The sequence below is a fragment of the Rhagoletis pomonella genome, unplaced genomic scaffold (assembly GCF_013731165.1).
Source record: "Rhagoletis pomonella isolate Grant_MI unplaced genomic scaffold, Rhpom_1.0 Rhpom_scaffold_00001, whole genome shotgun sequence".
NCBI lineage: Eukaryota > Metazoa > Arthropoda > Insecta > Diptera > Tephritidae > Rhagoletis > Rhagoletis pomonella.
Genome location: NW_023458555.1, coordinates 31,564,266 through 31,587,186, shown reverse-complemented (window position 1 = coordinate 31,587,186; position 22,921 = coordinate 31,564,266). Strand labels below are relative to the sequence as shown.

Below are 22,921 nucleotides of genomic sequence, written 5' to 3'. Positions count from 1 at the left end.
GTCGCCAGAGTCTTTTCAATAGATGTATGTCCAACTTAAAGCGCTGTTTTAGTTTGGCGATGGAGAGCAGTTCGGCGTTGAATCTTTTGGTATAGCGGTGAATGGGCGGCGTTGTGTCCAGATGCAAAAATGGCTGGCTCAGTGCATTGGAGAGCGTGTATAGTATTTGTGAGGACTCTGGCGTGTCAGTTGGTTGCAAGCTTTGATTACTTTCAGCATAGCTTGTGTAGAGTATTGTATTCACGCGTCTCTCCAACGAAGTGGCCAACGTAATATTTGTTAATGTTTCGATGAATTCTTGGCTAATTGCTGACCATCCAATTATGTTGAGCAGCGCTGTAAGATTTCCGAAGTTCCGCATTTTTTTTACCCCAATTCAATTATTTATCGCGCACGCAGTTGTAAATTAGACTAAGACTTGATTTACTATACACTCTGAAAAATGCAGCGGTAACAATTGTGAGTCCGAAAATGCAACGAAATTACTTTTTTGCATGCGCCAGCAAGGATTAATGACATGAAATTAAATTGTGTGCGGTACCTGATTGAGATGCCTCGAATTAAATAAATATTTAAGCTATTTCACAGTAAACGTGTAATTGCTTATAAATGCATGTGTAGACTTGAGTATAAATACGCTACCAAATCCAAGTTGTATAAGGCCGGAGTTTATGACAAAACTTTTACGTAACCTTTCGGTATTAAATACTTCGGGATACTTCGGGGTAATTCCGCAATACACCTAAATATAACATTGGATGCCTACAAAATTTAAAAAAATCCAAAAATCATAGTTTTCCTGCTCGAAAGAACTTTGTATTAAGAATTTGGAATTTTCTGTAGTTGTATTTAAGCTAATAGCCCTATGGATGACTAAATTTGTTTATTTTTGATGTGTAAAGATTTTAGCTTATGGTATGGGTAAAATTTGCACACAATTTTTAAGGGCTGCACATGAAGCAGAAAATCAGTAATTGCTCAGGAATATTACGAAAGTAGCTTAGGGCTAATTAGCGCCTAATTCGGGATGATGTCGGTATTGTTTCGGTACAAGTTCAAGACTGTTTTGACCGTTTCGGGGCCGGTTCAGGACTAATGCAGGAAATTTTAGTAACTAGAGATCATTTCGAGACCGTTTCGAAACGTTTATATGACTATTTCAGGACATTTTCCGGAATTGATCGGAATCATTTTGGTACTGGTTCAGAATCATTTTTGGTGACTAATTAACCACTATTTGAGGACCACTTCGAGACTAGTTCAGAACTATTGTAAAACTTTTTGGGGCTAGTTCAGGAATATATTGGGACTTGTGCGAGATCATTTTAGGACTAGTAGGGTCTTTTTCGGGTTAAGGTCGGGATCATTTCGGTACTATTTTCTAGAGCATGATTCAATTAATATACATATTTGTATGTACATTAGGGCCGGTCGATTTGTATTAGGGATTTTTTCGGCTATGCTCGTATAGCAGAGAATTACAGATTCCTCCTATGCTATATGCGCATAGTTATAAAAATAATTGATCCGCCCTAATGTAAATATCTAAGAAGCTGGAAGCAACGGTGAAAATAGCGCAAATGTGGAATGTGTATGGAAATATCTATACCAGAAAGCCCTTAAATATTCGTGATATTTTAGCAAACTCAGAGAGTCTCCTCAGTGGTGTAAACAATTGGTTGCCCTGAAATCTCGGTAAGGATGCTTAATTGGTAGGAACTGATAACCAGGCATTGAAAAACCGGCCCTTAGTCCTCTGTAGTTAATAGATACTCTGGACTTCTTTCAGTTAGATTTTTGAAAGTTATCCTTCCGCCTGCCAGACCATGCAAGCGTTTTCGGGGCCGAAGCGTTTCCTATTAAGAAGACAGTAAGGTACATCAAAGAGAATGTAGGTACCCGCGAGAACGCAGGTGAACATCCTCTCTGATTGCCATGCGGCCATTCAGGCACTCTTTTCTACCTCTGTGAGATCTCAACAAGTGGATGAATGTAGGAGAGAGCTGGCATATATTATTGATCAATATGAAATTACCCTAATATGGGTGCCGGGACATAAGGACATTTACGGAAACGAGGCAATGTGTCCCAGGCAAGGGACATGGGCGCTTAGCTCAGGAAGATAAAGACAAAAATTACCGAAATTTATCACTCGAAGGCCAAGCAGAGGTGGAACTGCATATGATCTTACAGGATTACGCGGCAATTCTGGGTGTCCTATGACACACTTAAAACCAAAGCTCTTAGGAATGAGCTAAAAAATGTATTGCAGTGTGTACAGGGCACTACCCCGTTGGGGTACATCCGAAAGGATAGGTGTGCCCTTTAATAGGATTAAGTTTAGGATTAAGATAAAGATTAAGATGAAGGCTAAGATTTAGCAGCATATTAAGATTAAACTCAAGATTAAGGTTAAGATTAAGATAAAGGTTAAGAGTAAGATTAATATTAATATTAAAATTAAGGATAAGATTAAGACTTCATTAAGATTAAGATTAGGACTTAGATTACGATTAGGGTTAATGCCAAGATTACTATAAGGATTTAAGATTAAGCATAGGTCCCGTGAAATCATCGCGCCGCACACCGAAAATTTGAGGAGAACCCCGGCCAAGCCCATCTAATATGTGTTGCATTTGTGTATATATTTTTAGAAACACATACATACATATTATACTTACGTATGTGTGTGTGTATGTAATTATGTATGAGTATTTCATTGCACATCCAAATACTTGAAATAACAAATTTGTGTAAAATGCCATCAGCAAATATTTAACTTTTTTTACTCACACACAATGGTATTTATTTACATTATAAGCAATTAAAAAAGTAAAATAGCTTACTATATGTAGTACAACAACAATTTTCTTAATGATAAACACGTAGCCAAATGAGGTATTTATGAAATTTTCGTGATTTGTTTCACTTTTGACGTCCTTCGCACTTGTTCGACAAAAACTCATGGACAGAGAGAGGGGGAGAAATATAACTTCATTGAGCTCATAAATTTTTGTTTGTCTGCAGTTGTTGTTGTTTTCTGTATTACAACTGTGAATTGAGTAAATATTTGTGTACTTGAGTGCAATTTAACATACATATGCAATGAAAAATTCACAAGTGTCCACCACCAATGAAAGTCATCTATGAATGTAAACCAAATCAAATTAAAAAAAAAAATGAAATACATTAAAAGTAAATATGATAAACTATTTCAAGGCTTCGTTGTAAATTCAAAATAATGATGGACTTATTAAAACAGTAATTTTTTGCATTTAAGTATTTTGCATGCCTACTAGCTATTTATTATTTTAAAGCCAGTTTATGTTATTTTTATGTTATGTTACTTTTTGTTTTTTTCCTTTTATTACAGCTCTATTTGGATATAATTATATATTTCCTGTTATCGACTTCCCTTCAAAATGCGGTTCACCATATTGAATACGCTGCAACCCACTTTGGTTGAGAAACCTTCTTCGCCTAGTTTTGACAACTATTCAGCCACCACACCATTGAGTACATCATCACCACCACCGCCACGTCCACAACGTCAAGTCACCATTGAAGCAGAGCCTGATTCGCTTGATAGTGTTATTAGTAATCCACAGTCGTATCCAATAACAATCGTACCAAATCGTCCAGCTAGTTTCTATGGTTATCCAACAACAAATGGTGGAAAGACTTTCTGTCGTCAAGCGAGTACCAGGTGAGTTCAATTAGATAATTACGTGTTAATATTTTCGTATACTTCCGCAGCCAAAATTTTAAGCGCAAAATTTTCCAAAATTTCATAAAAATCTGCTTATTGCCAAGTTGATGTTTGGAATTTTTATTTTGAATAGAAGAAAATAAGGTACAACCCGGGAAGAAGAAAGGTGTCAACGTCATTTAAAATCTTGAAATTCCGGTTACGCTAGAAAAGCAGCGAAAAAGGTGGAAGATGACAGAAAGACTATATTTTGCTGCCACCGGCTCTTCTTCGGTACTGAAAGATACACCTTTTAAACCCATATAACTCTTTGGTGGGGGCAGTAGCGGCCGAACGGTCTTCTTCTTTTTTTTGTGGCACTGTAACCGCCAAGGAGACTTTGGTCGAGCCTAAAAAAACCACGGCAGTTTTTTTCAGAAAAATCTAGAATCTAAGCAAGCTGTAAATTTTCATAAATTTCGAAATTTGGGATATATGCGAATAGGTAGGTTAGGTTATTTTGCGAAGCCGTATATGACTGCATCTTACTTTTATTCAGAGGCCAGTTTGATTTATAGCCGGGTTTATTCAATAATTACTATCGCGGCTGAAATTGTAGAGATCCGATATTTTCACTTCCGTTATCTCTGCCAAGTTGGTAAAAAAGCGTGATCCTAGGTGCTTGAGTCGTTTTGTCTGGACAGCTGCGCATCAACAAATAAAGTAGTAAACCGATTTATCCTCTTCTTCATTCTGAAAGCTCCCGCAAAGAGAACTCATTGGTATACACCATCGTTGGAGCAGAGTGAAGCAATATAAAAGCATCCTGCGGCAAGAATTCTTACTGCAGGTTTCTTCAATCTTAAAATATGGTCAGTTCATTTCTTGTTAAGCCTGGTCAATGAAGGTCTAGATATTTCACAATCATCTCGTTGATTCCATATATCAGTTGTTGCGACTCGTAAATTTTCCTTTGTGGTGGTTGTACAAATTGGTGGTTGTAGAAAATTGTACGCCTTGCTAGTTGGCCCGTCAAAGGGCCGGTAAGCCTGAAGCAATTTTAGTGAAACGCCTTAAAATAGAGGAAAAACTTCACTCTTTCCGGAGTGCTTTGCTTTAAAATTTCTCACAGATTTGGGATTTTTTTTTTAATCGTTTCGCTGGTAACCAGACAGGGGCCCAATGACTTCCACTATCCGGATCTCCTCATGAGTTTATCTTAATCAGGGCTTAATTTTGAATCATGGATACTATTTAAGCAAAAGCCAAACTTTTTATTCCCTACAGAGATACGTTACTGGAAAATTAGGCCCATAAACTTTATCAACGAAAAAAATGCCTGTGTACAAACGCAGCTACGCGGACCCGTACGGCCTCGTGCATTTTATTTAATAGCAGTGAAGTCGCATATCAAGCGATGGGTCTGTACTCAGCCTCCTGAGATGGGTGTACTTAAAAAAAAAATAAACCAAGTCTGGGGCCTTTTAGGCTTCTTTATTAGAAATTTTTTCTCATCTTTCCACACCACAATTGTTTTTCGTTTGGAACGCAAACAAAACACATCGCATATTGCCGCATTCTTTTGGCAAGTTTCGCCTACTATTCCAACCGAGTCCCTTCCAAATTTATAATTTACACCCGTGGATGCCGAGTTCAACTCCCTGTTCAGCGAAGTATCGTCGTACATCCTGCAAACATTCAACACACAAAACACTCTGTCCCATTTTTTAAGTAAGGGAAGAAAATTTCGTGCGATGAATGCTGGCCAAATAAACGCCAAACTTGGTTAGTCCAGCCCCTTTTAGTACGAATTAGTTTTTCAATCCAGTTATTTCAAAATCTTAATACATATTGACAATATGGAGCCAAAACTCTTTGCTTGCGAAATTTAAGAAAAAAAACATTAAGTGTACATCCAAATTTCCAAGTAATTCAACATCGGAAAAATCCGACTGAAAACAGCTACATTATGTACTTTTAATAATAATCTATTTGATCTAATTTCTAACCACCAGATGCGTATTTTTACACGCTCATAACTCTATATAAAAAGCTCATCAAACACGATCCACTTGAGCGCCAAAATGATAGCAAATAGCTAAACGCTTTGGTCAATATTGGCGGCCCATGTTTGCAAAACAACCTTTGTCTGTGCAATAGCTGCTCGCTTTTATTGTTTTCCTTTAAAACCGTGTTGAATATTTAACTATATAATATTGTTTATTGATTCACTTTTTATATTCTTAACAGCATTAAATGGCTATTGAAAATAACTTTTCTGTAAAATTTTAGCACCAAAGTAATCAATTTCACAAATAAGTTAAAAGATAAACACAAATACGCTGCTAAATAGCCTTTTAGCAACTACGCTTGCTTGCCTACTAAATCGACTATATAATACATTTCAATTTTTCTTTGACTTTATGCTTCATTTCGAGCACCTTGCGGATTGAAAGTCAGTCGAGTGCACGCGGCTTTGGGTGGTGGTACGCATGCGCCGTTTACTAAGTGGAAAGCCTGTGACTAGGAAATATTATTTGGGGTGAAAAGTGCAAATTTTGTGAAAGTCATACATTTGAACATTTGATTTTAAATAAAAGTGTTTAATGCCGTCTTGCCGTTCGTGAAATTTTGTATTTACTCTTTAATGGCAAGGATCTTCTTATTAGGAATATAATCACAAAATGCAAAATCAGCAGTGTGAAGTGCAAATGCTAACTGAGGCCGAAGAAGTGGCCATGGAAAAAGAGGATCCGAATCCTTTAACATTTCAATGGAAACACCAGTATATGCGTGGCATATCTGCTTCAAATTCACAGGCAGGCGTCTACTATGAAGCGTTGAAGGGATCGAGTCCCTCGCTGGGCAGAGGGTATGTGCGAGAAATAAAATTATTACTACATATTTTTATTTTAAAATCAATTGATGGTGAAAAAAGAAAGCGGTGACTCGTACTTTGCCACTAAACAACAGCCAGAGAAAATATTTCCCTCTAATCACAATTTTAGTTATTAGTTTTTTGTTTTGGAGGAAAAGTGATCACAATTATAAGTCCGAATTTTGCGGACTATATTAAGTACGTATGTATTTATACAGAATATTTGTTTGTATGTAAAACGCCTTAAGGACACATGTGTGAATATTGATTAAATTGCGAAGCTGAAATGATTTTCGTAATTTTTTCTTTTGAAAAATAATTTTTTAAATTAAAGTACATATGAAAAAATTTGGTAAACAATTTTCTGAGAAAAAAAATTGTGCTGAAAACTCCATGTCAATTGAATTACAACTGCGATCGAAAATTGGCTTCTAATTTTTTTTTAATTCGATTGTCTTGGAATTTTCCAACGCCGTCAAAATTCGGTTGACATGGAATATTTTACATACATACATATATGTATATGTAGCATTCCAGTGCAATTTGCGCACAATTCGGCTTTTCAATTTTTTTCATAATGGTATAGTACTAGCAATTACGAAAACCCTTCCAGATTGCTTTAATTTGCTTTTTCCAGATACTTTGCAGTTATCGGTTTTGCCAAAAAATGTGAGAAAAATGGGCCGATGGATAAAGTTTTTTTTTTAAAAAATGCAAAAATAAATAGTTTTTAGAAATCAACATGCCGGTTTTGAAAATTACTTCGGTTTTAAATTCCAAATTGTTTTGAAAATGAAAAATTAAGAAAAAAAAAAATTTTCTCAATCGGCCCCTTTTTTAAAGAATGAACTTTTTTCAAAAATCGATATCTCGAAAACAGCTGTATAGAAAAAATTTAAAAATTGAACCAACCAACCTAATATAAGAGTGCAAATTTAGTAATTTATGAGGCCAACAAGAGACCTTCAAGAGCCTCCAAAAAGAGAGTGTGAAATGAATCATATATGAGGCCAAAATTGTTTTAAAAGTGTACAAATGACTCATATTGAGCCTCATTTGATGTATGAATTTAAGCTGATATAAGTCGACTTTCGGAGGAAGGAAAACACCCTCATTTCGGAATCTTAAATGAGCTCATTATGAGCATAAATGCTCCGAAATAGCTCTCCTTAAAAACTCATTTTTGACTCCAAATGTTTGCTGGGTACCTTCTTCTTTCCACCATGTATTGAAGCTGATTATTTGTCATTTGTATGAATGTAAAATGTGTGCCCGTTTTATCTTAAGTAACTTAGTATCTGTGGATGACTTGAACTTGATCTACTTGCAAACTTCTATGTATGTATATGCCTATATTTTTACGTTGTAGAGATTACACAATTGCTTCCTTATCAGCAAAGAAAAAAAAAATTGCTCGATGATGACAAACAACGGGAAGCTAGTACACTTATAAAAGGCAGCAATTAACTGATTTGTTTGATGCAGCTGTTCTTAAGTGTCGAAGGGAAGCAAAACTCTGTGTGGTATAAGTCACTATTAGCAATTTTTTTAACTGTATTGGAATCTATAAATGTAAGCTGAGAAAAAATGTGGTTTTGTACTTTAAACGATGATATATATGTGTGTGTAAAGAAATGTGTAACTGCTAGTATTCATAACACATTTGTGGTCTACCTCAGACCCTATATATTTGCGCATACTGTTTCCTGCCATCGTAGTTGACATTCAACTTGAACTCGTGCGAATTGCATACTCGTAATTACATAGTGATGTATGTATGTATGTACATATGTTCAATTACCTTTGGTTGGACGTCTACCGCCCGCGCTAATCTAACCAGCCACACACAGTAGAACAGACATGGATATCATTTCACTGCAACTGAGTGATTCAATCATTTATGCAATCAGTCAGATAGACAAGTCAAAGTATTTAGAAATTGAAATCTTTCATCTGCTTAGCTCTTTTCTCCACTGTATAGTCCGAAATAACTCTTCTGTCTCTTCGACTTGCTCTAAACAGTTGCCGTCCACTCCTTGATCGAATGCAACCACTGCTGCTTTAGTAACAACTCACCGCCATAGTTTCCTCGTTGCAAATAACGATTTTTTGCTTCAGCGCAACGGAGACTGTCAACGATATCAAACAAGCGAGAATTAGATAGACTAAAGATGTTCGTAAGCAAGCGAATAATTTTCGTTATCATTGCTTGCGTTGGTGTGTAAATTTGTTTTTGTTTATGTTATTATTATTGCGCGGCAACATATTTATCTACATAGCGGCAATTTAGCTGCAATCAGTGCAAGGTAGCAAGATAGCTTTTGCATTGCCTACTATACAGAATGCGGATGTATTTTGGTGATAATGAAAACATATGATAATTCTTTTTTGCAGCTCGTGATAATTAGCAAAATCCGAAATAAGGAATTTCTTAGGAATTCGATAGACCACCACACCAGTTCTTCACTCCCATCTTGGAAAAAAGATTTAGCACACTAAAGGAATCACTTGGTAAATTATCCGATGAGCTCAGGCTTCATCTGTTTCGTTTTAACAGTTTTATAAACTGTTAATGATCAATTTACCATTTCAGTGCCGTAGGCCTAAGATCAAAAATGTACACGATGGCATGAGAATTTCTTTCCTTTTTGAAGTCGTTAAAACCCTATGAGTTAGGAGAAAATAATTTTTTACAATTTATGTTTCTGTTTGGATAATTTGCTTTGGTAAACATATTTTTTTTTTTTGTAAGAAATAGGTTTAAAAAATATTAATTTTTCTGTCTTTCATGAAAGAATTTTTTTCTATAAACATTTTCCCGAAAAGTTATTTTTTCAACAGATATTTTTTTTTCATATCTTTTTTAAATAAGTTTTTCGACTGTAGTTTGTTCCAATTTTTTTATAAGAACACGTATTTATTCTCAGTTGGTTTTTTTTTTTTAAATAGGTATTATTTTCTAAAAGTAATTTTCTTCTAATTTGGTAAAAACATTTATTTTTTTAAATTTTAATGCCTTTGATAAAAATATCTATATTTTTCTAAGCGCATACATTTTTTCTTAAAAAAAATTTTTGCTCAAAAATTTTCCCAAAAATATTTTTTTTTTACAAATTATTTTTTTTTGATTTTTTTGTTCCAAAATATTTTTTTTGATTAAAACGTATTTTTTCTCAGTTTTTTATTTCCCAAAAATTATTATTTTCTAAACTTTTTATTCTCTAGAAATAATTTTCTTCTAATTTAGTTTTTTTTTTTTTTTAATTTTATCATAAAAATCGTTACCCTTAACTGGACCTTTAACCAGCATTTTTTACAAAGGTTTAATGTTTTGTTCAACCGATTCTTAAAAGAAAAATGTTCCATATTTTTTTTTAATTTTTCTTTTGTTGTTTTTCCATCTGTAATTTTTTTATTATGTACACCGTATGACATAAATTATATTCTTATGTATGTTTGTATATTTTAATATTTTTTTTTGTTTATTCGAACATTTTTTTTAATATGCCCGCCTATTTTCTATAGAACCCGCGATCAATCCTCTGCACTCTTCTGTACTTTACGGCTTAAAAAAAAATACTTGGCATGTAATCAACCACCGTTTTATTACATTTAGTTATAATCCATCATCGTAGTCACATCCTCAGTAGCGCTTTGAGTGTGCCGCCAATTGACACCTAAACAAATAATCAGCAGCCTGAGCTGTCAACATAAATTCGTTTAAATGCTAAATTGCGAATCAAAACATTTTTTTCTAAACTTTCAATTGCTCCCAATGAACGTTTTTTTTTTATTATTTAGTCATGCATACAGTTGTTAGTAGATATGAAATGTACATTGTTACACATGAGTATGTGTGATTTTGCGAGAGGAATGTTTGCGTATCATAAAGCTATTGTCGAACAAATTAAACTAAGCTTCCATACGTTCATAAATGCCTTACATATTTGTAAATATATGAAAATGTATGTATAAGTATTACCAGCAAACCTTTGAAATAAGTCAAAAAAAATATCTTTAGTATTCAAGAACTTTTGCTCATTTATTAAAAAGATACACTGCCGGCGAAAAGTATTGGCACAACAAATTTTTCACAGTATATGCAACAATTTTTTTTCTAATATTTTTTCGCCAATTTTTTTATAAAAAACCAAACAACAAAAAACATAAAAATATAATTCCTAAACTTTGAAGAAAACTCACGAAAATTCACCAGATTTTCATGCAAAATTTTTTAGGATCTTTTTGAATATGCAGTTTTGCAGCCCATTAAAATCTTGTAAAGAGTACGTAAGTTCAGAGTTAGTCAAAAATCACATTGATTTTTGATTTTTTTTTTTTTGTTGAAGGTGTTTTCCTTTTTTCCATATAAAGTATGGATGAGACTGCGTGAAAAAAAATTGCCAAAAATCAACGGTAAAACTTATACTTTATTATAATAAAATTGATTGTACCAAAAGCCTGAATATCCAAAAAAAAATCTAAGAATTTTATTAAAAAGTTGAAAACTTGATGCATTTTCATTAGTTTTGCTCAAAGTTGAGGAATTATGTTTTTATGCTTTTTGTTGTAGAATGAACAACATCTTTATGAAAAATTGGCGGAAAAATATTAGAAAAAAGTTTTTTGCAGATATTGTGAAAAATTTGCTGTGCCAATACTTTTTGCCGACAGTTCTGGCAATACTTTTCTGATTTAAAAGATTTCTTCAAATTTCAGTGAATCGTTCAGTAATTTTTTGTAAAAAAAAGTCGATATTGTGAAGGACTACTACAAGTGGCTGTAAGCTTTGCATCTGAAATCATGAAACAAATCAAATAAACCATTTATGCCTAAGACCAAGGTGCTAATTTATTGTAAAAAGTTCCATCACGTTTTCGCACTATAATTATATCAGACATTTATTTGAATATCAATTCTGATATTGTTTATACGTACCTTATCTTATCTTTATATGCATTGTTAAATCTTTCGAATAGACTTTATCAATGACGTAGTTGATTTATTTAGAATAAATTTCATTTATTCCACCGACAAACAAAAAAAGCATTTCTAGGCAAGAAAACAAACACAGATTCAGAAAACCTCACTCTTAGTCTTCATGGTTTACTGGGAAAATTATCTTTTTATTAACTTTTTATTCTCTCTTTTTTAATTAATTGAAATTGTGCTCATAGCGCCATTGGGTGGCTACAATTAAAATCAAACATACAAACAACGGGGCAAATGGGTGACTGACTGCAAAAACAAAAAAGATGTAATAAAATTAACACGAGTGAGTAATTAAAAAAGTCGCGTGAATATTTTGATCGGGTTAATTAAAGATTTATTTTTAGAAAAGAGGGCATTGTTCATAGTTTTATTTATTATAGATGCCAACAAAATGCAGTGAATATTAAAAGCAAAATATAAAAGCATAGAGAAGTTATGCGACATAACGAAAAAATTTATTTTAACTTGTAAAGAGCTGCAGAAATTCTGTTCAAAATTGACATGAGTATATTCTGGTCTTATGACCAGCTCTTAGAGCTTCAAGAAAAATTCGGGTAGATTTGAAAAAATGGACGTCAATTTTAGGACAAGAAATATTTGATAAGTAGAGGAGGAAGTAGAGGCAAAGGAATAGTTACACCATAATCGATGAGGAATTAAAAATGAAAATATTGGCTACCCATAGCCATTTCTATATGAGGACTTGAGGGCCAGAGCAGCCTAACTGATATTTAAAAAAAAAAGTTGAGGTGCACCTCAAAATGCATTACTAGAATCGAAACGGAAATAGCTCCAGTCATGTCCTTTGAGTTTTCTTTTACTATAATATGCAGCATCACGTAGGTGCAAAGAACTTTTTAGTAAAAGACCGCATTTATTTCTTATAGATCTTTCTTTCTCATATTATAATTTTTTTTTGTAAATAGGATCCTCGGGCGCTCTTGGCCTCATATATACTGGAAGAATTTTGTATATAATAAAAAAATCGCCAAAAGAGCATTTTATTTATCGACGTAGTCCAATTTTTTTCAAAGCTTTCCAAATTATAAGTTTTCCCTCAATGCTTAGGGAGTTGTTACGCCGACGATCATATGATCACTGGTCACGGCACTTTTTCTCTAATTTTTTCAATTCTTACTATCCTTGACCAACACGCTGCAGATGGTCAAATGACCAGCGTATTTTTTGGCTAAGTTGTGTTTCTTCAGTCTGTTTTTTACTACTTACCATTCTCCTAATAAAAAGAGAAATCGTATGAAAAATACTCAATTTTGCTACTAAAAGGAGCAAATAGTGATTCGGTCTCATCCGGCTGGTCAAATTTGAATCGATTGGTCATGCGGTTCAGTTCTCTCGCCCGATCACAATTTTTTCGTTGTGCAGTGAAAGCAACAACAATTGGTGATCAGGGATCATATGACCGTCTGCATAACAGCGCTCTTAGAATAATAGTCTTCAAATGTCAATGACACCGCATACATAAAAAGTGTCAACATGACCTTGTTGGCGGATAAAACTACCTTGGCCTGTCATTATGCACGTTCACCGGCACATATTCCACTACTTTCATTGATCGTTTATATGTGGTGCATTGTAATGGAGCCCTGCTTCATCTGGCTACGAAGTGACGTCAAAGTTGGTTCGGATTGAGGTTGAACATCGACAAATACTCTTCTGAAATCGTCACACGTATGCGCTTAGGGTCGAGTATGATTATCGCAGGACCCTTTTTTTGAGCTTTTTAAGACCAAACGTTCGTGTGCAATGTGATTTACCCACTCAGTTCAAATGCCTATAGTCTCAGCTCCCTCAAGCATTTTCATTCTTCCACTATAATTCCATAGACTTCATCGTCGATTTCAGGCGAAACACCGCCTTTGATCGACTTAAACGTTCGTCTTTACGATATTGAGTATTTATCGAGCCTTTACATGGTTTTAATGTCCTATTTTTTACTTTTTATTTGGCTAGTATTATTGACTAGCTAACCTATGATTTACAAATGAATGCCTACATAAATAGATATACCTTCTAATAAATGGCGAAAGTACTTATCTAAGCGTAAATTTCATTTAAAATCAATTGTTTGCTTCCTTTTTATCGAACCATTTCCACATATTAGCTACATCAAATGCATTGCTTATCAAGTCAATCAATTCGATTACACTTGATTTGCGTTTGCCGTAAATATCTCAAAATCAGCCCATTATAAAACAATTTTAAGTAGCTTTCCTACCTTATAAGCAACTGCTTATAAACAACATTTTGCATTTACGGCTGAGCCCTTCTGTATAAATACCTTTTCACTCAACGTAAATACATACAAAATGTAATTCTGTAGGAAAAAAAAGTTTCCTCTATCGTTGCATAATCAAACAGTTGGCATCATCTAAATATTGTACAGACGTAATTCGCCATCTGTAATATATATGTATGTACAAATGTACATTAGACTGTACCAGAAAAAACTTCGCCGTATACCTTAGAATTGAAAGTATTTTTGCAAGGAAATTTTGAAAGATTTTTCATTTCGCTGAAATAGGGTTGTTTTTTAAGGTATGATATATCGATATTTTTGTCTCGAGGATACCTATTTTTTGCTCCAAAGTTCACTGACTTCTAGTACTTACCGAACAGATCTCTCAGTTCTGATTAGCCTAACGTTCCGCCCCATTGCCAGTAAATTGAAGCTCGCCAAAAATCATTAAACTTTAGCTTAGGAAGTGTTTTGATTATTCCAGCAGAACTATTAAAAAAAAATTGTTACTGCCGAATGTTAGTATCGCAGAAAACAGTTAACAGGCATCCCCTTGATATGGCCAAATGATTTTTTTCCACCAAATCGCCCCCACAAGTTTCATAGACTCGAAGGTGTATGGCAAACTTGTTTTTATGCCTGTAGGGTGGTACTATCTAATGTACATATCTAATCATTATAAAATCTAACAACAACAACATTGTGATACTGAATTTATAGACTAGCTGTCATTTACATAGCATTTTCGTATGCAAATTTCTAAGTACTAAGTGTTGAGAAGAATACGCTAAGCAGACAATTTCACAGCGGCTTTTACTTTAGTGATAATTAGCGATATTTTATTCGGCCTACAAGCTTTAGTTGATACACTGTGAAAAAAAATAGCGACACGTGCTTAAGGTTGTGGGCGTCGGTTACAAATGTATATGTCAAATTGAAATATAAGCTGAATAAGAAATTATTGTGTTGAGCGTTTGAATAAATTTATGAGCTAAATATTATTGTATAATGAGGCTTATTCATAACTGATTAGCATATTACATTAGCTGTTGTGGATGTCGTTAGTAAAACAAACTCCTCACCGTAGTTTTTATTACTCCGAATGCATTGGTAAATCATCAGCTCGCGTTCGATTTACCGGTTGAAATTCGGGTTTCAAAAATTAGTTTGAGAAAATACTCGTACAATATCAGTACATGGAACTACGTGGCGTATGCGTTATTGCTTTGATATGATTTTAGTTCAGTTCTTTGAGACTTTTGTATGCCACTTTAATGCTCATTTTCCAAGTAAATATAAATTTTTTTACGAAGTATGATTTGCGTAATAGAGATTCCATTTTAATGTATTCAAGCTCAGAGGACTAACTTAAAAACAAATTATACTTAGATCCCCAGCGTGTGACAAGCGAACAGAGCACAAAATTTCGTGAGTAAATTTCCGTAAATGACAGAGTTATATCTCAAAAGCTTCAATCATAAAAATCTACGATTATATTTGTAGTCGTTAGTTCTGAACGTTATATGAATTAAATGTTTAGATATGCACTAACAAATACCCGACCTGCTTTGCTGCACCTTAAAAGTATTTTTGTGTTCTTACTCCCTCTTATAACTCTGGTGGCCTCATTCATAAAAAAATAAAATACATTTATAGAGCTTCATGAAGTAAGATTATCACACAGATTTTTGATTTATGAATCATTATTATATTGGCGGTTAGGGCTCGATATTTTCGAAGGTATTTACACATTAGATAAAGTATCGAATTTCACATAAGCAATGAAGTGTCAGCTATTCTCACCAGAAAATGGGCTGCACAGGGATTCATAGGTCCAGGACCCTTTACCGGTATGCCCTGGAGTTCCGTTAGGCAAAATTACTACATCAGGATCAGGAACGAAGCGCGACATTTCTGGACAAATACGGAAGGTAACATACCCGCCAAATCCTACATTCCGGGTATATGAGCAAGGAGAACCTAATAACTACTTCACCCCAGTAGGCATGAAGTAAGAATTGTAACAGGCTTTCTTACAGACCACTGTAGGGTAATGAAACACTTGTCAAACAAAGGAGTTATCAACTCTGACCAGTGTAGGTTGTGTAACGAAGAACAGGATAAAGCAGAGCACATTATGTGCCACTGTAAAGCCCTTACCATGACTAGACATCGCTTCCTAGGATCACCGTACCTAGAAGCATACGACCTAAATGGCATTCAGGCAAAGGAACTCGCGAGGTTTCTTAGCAGTACGTGGATCAAAGATGACCTGTTGTTGAATAGAGTTTTGTTACAATAGATCGTTTGGGTCGCGGTAACTAGGTGACCTGCTCCCTCCTCCAAAACTAATCTAATCTAATCTAATCAATAATTTGACGCAACATATCGCACACTTTCTTCAAAGTTGTATTAAGTAATTCAATATTTGTCGCGAAAAATATTCAAATGTCGTATATTATTATTCCATAAAAAGCGGAAATCCGATTTTTTTACATAAAAAAAATCGTCCTACTTTACAAATACTATAGTTTTAGATGTAGTGAGGGAAGGTAATAAAACAAAAATGAGTACTTTGAAGGCGCTGCCTAGGGGTTACGAGAGTTCTTAATTAAAGATATCGCAAATAATTTCGTTTGATTCCCGTATTGTAGTATTTAGCAAATTTTTGAAAAAAGTGGAAACCCGCTTCACAAATATTTTCGAGAGTAGCCTTTCTTCAATCTCTTCAGTTTGATACCCGTATTTTATTACATAATTTATTTTATCAATTTAATTAAATAAAATGTTTCAAACAAAAGACAACCTTCCTTTAAAGTATTTTCGTCAGTAAACTTCCCTAAATCTCTTTAGTTTGATACCCATATGGCAACATTTATCTTATCAATGAAAAATTTAATTAAAATTTTCAAACAGGTGGCAACCTTCCAAAGCAAATATTTTCGGCTGTAACTAAATATCTAAAATTTTTGCAAAACTCAGGAAAATTCAATAAATTTGCATAATAATTTGCAACTTTTTTGACTTTCTATCCAGATTTTTTAGAAAAATTCTAGGTATGCAGTTTTATAGCCCATTTAATTTTAGTATAACAAAGTGCAAGTTTGAAGTTTTTTAGTGGAAGGTGTTACTCATTTTCTCCATAAAAAAAGTAATTGTATGGAAGAACCTGAGTGAAAAAAATTGCAAAAAATCAACGCGATTTTTTAGCACCTTCAAGCTTCCAATTTGTTATACTAAAATTAGATGGGCTATATAAAACTGCATACTAAGAATAAAAAAAAAACTGAATAGCAAGTTGCAAATTAGTAAGCAAATTTATTGAAATTTCCTGAGTTTTGCGCAAAGTTTAAAGATTTAGTTTTCATGTTTTTTGGTGTGGGACGAACTATATTTTTTATAAAAAATTATCGAAAATAAATTAGAATAAAAAACTTTGTAGATATTGCGAAAAATTCTCGGTGCCATTACTTTCGTACGGTACTGTATGTATGTAGATATTGAAAATATGTAGTAATAATGAAAAAATATTTAGTCATTATATCCGAATGTCCCAGAATAATAAAATATTTTACAGAAAGCGCGAAATATTCGTTCAATAAGTATATGTATATGTCACCAATGTATATATGTAAATGGTCCTCTGCAATAACGGCACAACGACAACAAAATTCAAAAAAGGCAAAACACTTACTACTATTAAGTGTCTTGTGTCTCCAATCCTTGTCTAATCCACGCCTTGTCCTTAGTAAAGTTAGTAAGGATTCACTAAGTACTAAGAAATATACATGGGTTACACAAGATTAGAGGTATTAGGCATGTCTTTTGTATTATTTTTTTTTTGAATTGAAAATTTTCGAAAAATCTTGTTTTGTGCTAAAGGTCCGTCGATTGTTTCTCAAGTGCAGAAAGAAGTAGAATTGTGCCTACTTTTTCATCACTACTATGTCTGTACTTAGGCACTTCTTTCAGTGTAATTTGTGGCTATAAATTACTATTAAGCAGTTCAAATATTAAATACTCGTAAAAATGCTGTCTGGTTCATAAAAAAAAAATTCGCACTAAAAAGTATTTAGCAAGTAGTTATTAATTAATGCGACTGCATATTAATGTTCATATGATTTCATTTCTGCTGTGTTGCATTGCACGGAATTACGCTTTGAGTGACTGACGTTAGTAGCTCATGTAAATGTGTGCACATTTCTAGATATGTTTGTACGTAGCAAATCTATGTGTGAACTATGAAAATATACTCTTCTTTGGCCCAGTTTATTTGACATGCAATCGGTGGGTTAGAAAAAATTAGTACATACCTACATATGTATATGTGAGCATTGAAATAAATTGTTGTAGTAATGTGAATATGCCAATATTGAGTGCACTTGTGGCGTCGGCATTGACCACGCGCATATAATTAATACAATTAACGCTTAAACGATGATGCAAAAATTAGTGGCTCGAACTATTCCAATTGCAACCTCATGGGGTTGAAAGTATATTCGTATCTACACATACTTCTCATTCACTTTTTTTTAAGCTTTTTTTTCTTAATTTTATTTTATTGAATTTCCATTATTCTTCAATTAAATGTAGTTTATCAAACTTTGCAGAATTAAAGAAACATTCTACAAAATTTCAAAAAATTTTTCCTAGTTTCCTAGCCCATTAGTATAATGAAGTTCAAGTGTGAACTAGCTATAATATACCGTTTATAAAAAATTAAGGAAATAAAAAATAAAATCCGCAACTGTTGCGCAAAATGCAAAAAAAGCGTTCGAAAATGCATCACCAAAAAAATGTTTCATACGTAGGTGTTTCGTAAAAGCTAAAGAAAAAAAAATTGAAACCTTTGCGCAAGTTGCAAAAAAAGCGTTCGGAAATGCATCACCGAAAAATAATGTTTGAAAAAAAAAAATCCATCGCGTGCACCCTGTACCTTGCACCTTCTTTTCTTTACATTACATTGCCTACTTTCAGGCGCGTCTTACTTTAAGATCGTTGCCAATCTTGCTATGCACTTAGTATTTACTTTCAACTCAAGCAACAACCACACTTGACTACATACTTACTTTTTCGTCTTCCAACAGATCACGCAATTTCCGGCCTGGTAGCATGCGCAAAGTGCGCCGCCGCGCCGTTTTCAAGAATGGCGACTGCAATGTGTTGCAAAAGAATTTGACACGCCGTCGTTTACGCTTCATGCAGGATCTCTACACCACGCTGGTCGACTCGCAATGGCGCTGGACGCTGCTCGTTTTCGCGCTATCTTTTATACTCTCCTGGCTGTTCTTTGCCTTACTGTGGTGGCTCATTATGTACACACATGGCGATTTGGAGGAGATGCATTTGCCCGATCATCAAGGTAAGCAACTAAATATTCGAATTGAAAATCTCAAATTTGCCTACACCAATTTCGATTATTTCCGTTTCCAACCCACAGAGGAGTCCGGTTGGTCGCCTTGCGTTTCTGCCATACACGGTTTCACTTCGTGCTTTCTCTTCTCGATTGAGACGCAACACACCATTGGCTATGGTGTGCGCACCACCTCGGAGGAGTGTCCCGAGGCCATATTCATGATGTGCTTCCAATCTATTTACGGCGTCATGTCCTCCGCCTTTATGGCCGGCATCGTATTTGCTAAGATGACACGCGCCAAGCAACGCGCACAAACGTTGCTCTTCTCCAAATATGCTGTGATTTGTCAGCGCGATGGTGGCTTGTCGCTGATGTTCCGCGTTGGTGATATGCGCAAGTCGCATATTATTGGCACTGCTGTTCGTGCACAGCTCATACGCACGCGCACCACCAAGGAGGGTGAGGTGATGTCGCAACATTTCACTGAGCTGGAAATTGGCGCCGATGAGTGTGGTTCGGATTTGTTTTTCATCTGGCCCATGATTATTGAACATAAGATCGATGAGAATTCTCCATTTTATAATATGTCTGCTACGGACATATTACAGGATAAATTTGAGTTGGTTGTAATATTGGAGGGTACTGTTGAGTCTACCGGTCAATCGACGCAGGCGCGTTCGAGTTATGTAAATACGGAGATATTGTGGGGTCATCGCTTTGATCCGGTGGTTTTGTACAATAAAGAACGTCAGGCGTACGAGATTGATTATGCGCGTTTCAACGAGACGACGCAGGTGGATACGCCGCTGTGCAGCGCACGCGAATTGAATGAGATTTACAAGATTCAGGAAGGCTTCAGGACACCAGGTAAGTTCGGAAGATTTTGTCATAAGACGAGTTATTTCATTTGCGCTTTTCAAACGAATTTTTTGAGAAAGTTAAGTTGTTAAAGCCTTAACTCATTTGAGCTTTTGCCAAAGCATAAAGTTTTGGTCATTAAAGCTTGGAGAATTTTTGTTTTTTAAATTAGACCTAACTTTTTGATTCTTGAGACTTGTCTTTAAAGAGCTGATTAGGAATTGCACACTTCTGGTAATTCAAGGTAAAGTTAGATGTAGCTTGGCTGACATCCTAGTGGATACCTTCTATCGACAACAAATGGTCCTTAACTTCCCCAACAGTTGGAATGGACGCATAGCTTCTAAATAATGTTCGTGCTGCATTATTTAGGAAGCATAGTAGCTCCTTGGTATTTTGGTAGGCTATACTCTTATATAAAGATAATGCAGATCCTCCCTCCCGGCCCTTTGAGCGCAATTAAATTTTAAACTGTTTTTAAAAATTCTTATATGCCACGGAGTCAGTCCTTTTCTTTTACGGAAGTGCTGGGTAGACACCATCTTTTAAAGTAGAGTTGTCAAACGAATCAAAACACTTCAGGATCAACGAATGAATTTTGTAAGTGATTAAGCCAGCACCTTTAAAAAAATATAGATGGCTCAGATCTCTTAAAAAAATCGTTGACTTATCTATTATGATTTCCCCATGGAGTTTCGTAGGTAAAAGGGATCATTTATAAGCCGAAAAGGCCCACAGAATCGAAGGTCTGAAAGATTTCAAGATCTCTTACTCAGCTGCTGCATACGCGGTCGCACTCCTCCTGAGTCTCACTCGACCGCAGTTCCTGCCCTGGTTAACCCATTTTTTGTCGTCATGCATAGTGGCGCTGCTGGAATTTTTTTCTAATTATTTTTTTCCTAAATTCTACTTGGATTTAGATTTTAGAAGAGTTTTTGGAAAGGTTGAGCTATAGGGTGGTCAAAAAATGCATGTGAAAAAGTAAAGTGGGAATTTTTATGCTCTAACCTCCTAGGATTGTTCCATACCGAAAAAATGTAGCTAATTTTTTATTTTGAAATCAAAAAAGGCCCTTAATATTTTCAGTGTATTTTATATGTGGGAAAAATACTTTTCGTAGAAATGGTATAGAATTCTTGAAAATCAATACTTTTCAATTTAAAAACTCTGTTTCTCTTCAATAATAATACCCAATTATTTATTTGATAATTTATTTCATAGTAACTATAATTTATAGGTCCGCCAAACCCCCCCTCCCCCCAGAAATTGCCATAAAATGCAATGAGTGGATAAATAAAAAAATCTTTAGTATTAAAAAATGCTTAAATAAAAAATTGGGTATTTTTTACTGGAAGTCTCTTGAAGCGGTCCACAGTTTACCGATCCAAAAATATTGATTTTCAAGAATTCTATTCCATTTATACGAATTTTGTCCCCCATATAAAACTAAACTAACTCTAAATATTTTTTGATTTCAAAATAAAAAATAGTGGCATATTTCTCCAATATGTGTAGAACAATCCTAGGGGGTGAGAGGATTAAAATTCTAATTTTACTCTTGAGCAATAATCTCCTGGGCTTCGGCTAACAAAAATGAATACATAACTAAATCTAAGATTAGTGCATTTCAGCTTTCGGCCCTCAAACTACAAACTATCCAATCAATTATTTTTTTATGAGCTCTATTTTTTTAATTTAAAATCAAGCAATATTTTTATTGAAAACAATTACAGAAATAGTATCAAGCGTGACATAAAATAAGGTCGCATTTCATACTACAGGGAAACTAGGCTTATAAAAAACTTTAATTACTATTACGAATAATTTATTTAAACTATTTATATAATAAAAATTATTTAACACTCAAGTAGAAGTATTATTCTATACCTCTAAATACAACTACATTCCTTTTACCCACTTTTCCTTATTAATTATTTCTGCTTTTCCCCACACACAGAAACCACATTTACAGCGCGTCAGTTGTCCACCAATCACTCCGATAACTGAGAAATGAAAAATTTAATTTCGAAATATGTTTTGCACCTTCCATAGTCATCTGTAAACATTTAAAAAGCACTTTCACAAGGCGAAAATTATGTGCATATATGTTAATTTAATAAAACACACGAACATACGAATTGTTATTGTAACTTTTGTGTATTTGTATGTCCTTTATATTTGATATGCGTTTATATGTACATATGTGTAGGCCAGCTTACATAAGTAGTGCAGCGAAATATGGCTTAAAATAAAATTCTTGCTTAACTGCTTAGCTACTTAGTTGCTACATAACTGTAAATGAATTAGTTTGATAATGAAAATATATGTATGTCGATAAATGTAAGACGCTCACCTGTAATCAGCTGTCCCCGTTCTACCATCATCATTGTCCTGCTGTTGTGTTTTTCCAGTGCCGTAAGTTATTAGAAGTAGAAAAATATTTTAACTAAACAATAACTTCCACTTAAAATTTTGAGCTCGAAATGTTCAAATGTAATTCCCTAATGACTTTTTTTATATTTGTCTTTCAGTGCTTCGCAACCCTTTATTGCGCTGTGCTTCATATGAGCCGCGGCCACAACTTCGAAAGACGCTGTCGCCTGATGCAAAGCTCTTGAAGCACTTGTCGTTGCCCTTACCGCCAAAAATGAAAATTACTACAGCAACACATAATAAGAAACCAGCAGCTATGCCACCATCGGCGCCAACATCACCAGTGAGCAATCGCAGCTCCGGTTTCTCTTCCATTGGCTCAGCTGATGAGCGTTGGCAACGCTATGTGGCATTATTTGATGATGTAGAGGATATAAATAAAGCTCCTAAAGTAAAATAAGGAAACCTAGCTTTTTTAGTTTACATAAATAAAATTGTAATACACATATGTATATTTAT

At 34.5% G+C, this 22,921-nt stretch overlaps 3 protein-coding genes across 6 annotated transcripts in view; 2 read left to right on the top strand and 1 right to left on the bottom strand.

Annotated features, from left to right (window-relative positions):
- The window catches only part of LOC118742758 (G protein-activated inward rectifier potassium channel 3-like), a 27,604-nt gene extending 5,276 nt beyond the window's left edge, over positions 1–22,328 (top strand). The window contains exons 2-5 of the mRNA XM_036475080.1: positions 3,374–3,706; positions 18,903–19,177; positions 19,256–20,038; positions 21,987–22,328. Coding sequence (XP_036330973.1) covers positions 3,423–3,706; positions 18,903–19,177; positions 19,256–20,038; positions 21,987–22,036 — 1,392 coding nt within the window. The 5' untranslated portion in view covers positions 3,374–3,422 and the 3' untranslated portion in view covers positions 22,037–22,328. The remainder of the gene's footprint in view (positions 1–3,373; positions 3,707–18,902; positions 19,178–19,255; positions 20,039–21,986) is intronic.
- The window catches only part of LOC118742763 (G protein-activated inward rectifier potassium channel 3-like), a 210,450-nt gene that overhangs the window by 141,064 nt on the left and 46,465 nt on the right, over positions 1–22,921 (bottom strand). The gene's annotated exons all lie outside the window — the stretch shown is intronic.
- Positions 22,070–22,921, top strand: LOC118742804. The gene is made up of 2 exons (XM_036475157.1): positions 22,070–22,444; positions 22,561–22,921. The coding sequence occupies exons 1-2, from the start codon at positions 22,354–22,356 to the stop codon at positions 22,860–22,862; spliced, it is 393 nt and encodes a 130-aa protein (XP_036331050.1). The 5' UTR covers positions 22,070–22,353; the 3' UTR covers positions 22,863–22,921.

What these genes read in the sequence shown, in the direction of transcription:
- LOC118742804 (XM_036475157.1), top strand. Translation starts at nt 22,354, where the DNA reads ATGTATGTCGATAAATGTAAGACGCTCACCTGTAATCAGCTGTCCCCG. An exon ending in TGTTGTGTTTTTCCAGTGCC is followed by an intron (nt 22,445 to 22,560) that starts GTAAGTTATTAG and finishes TTTGTCTTTCAG; the next exon opens with TGCTTCGCAACCCTTTATTG.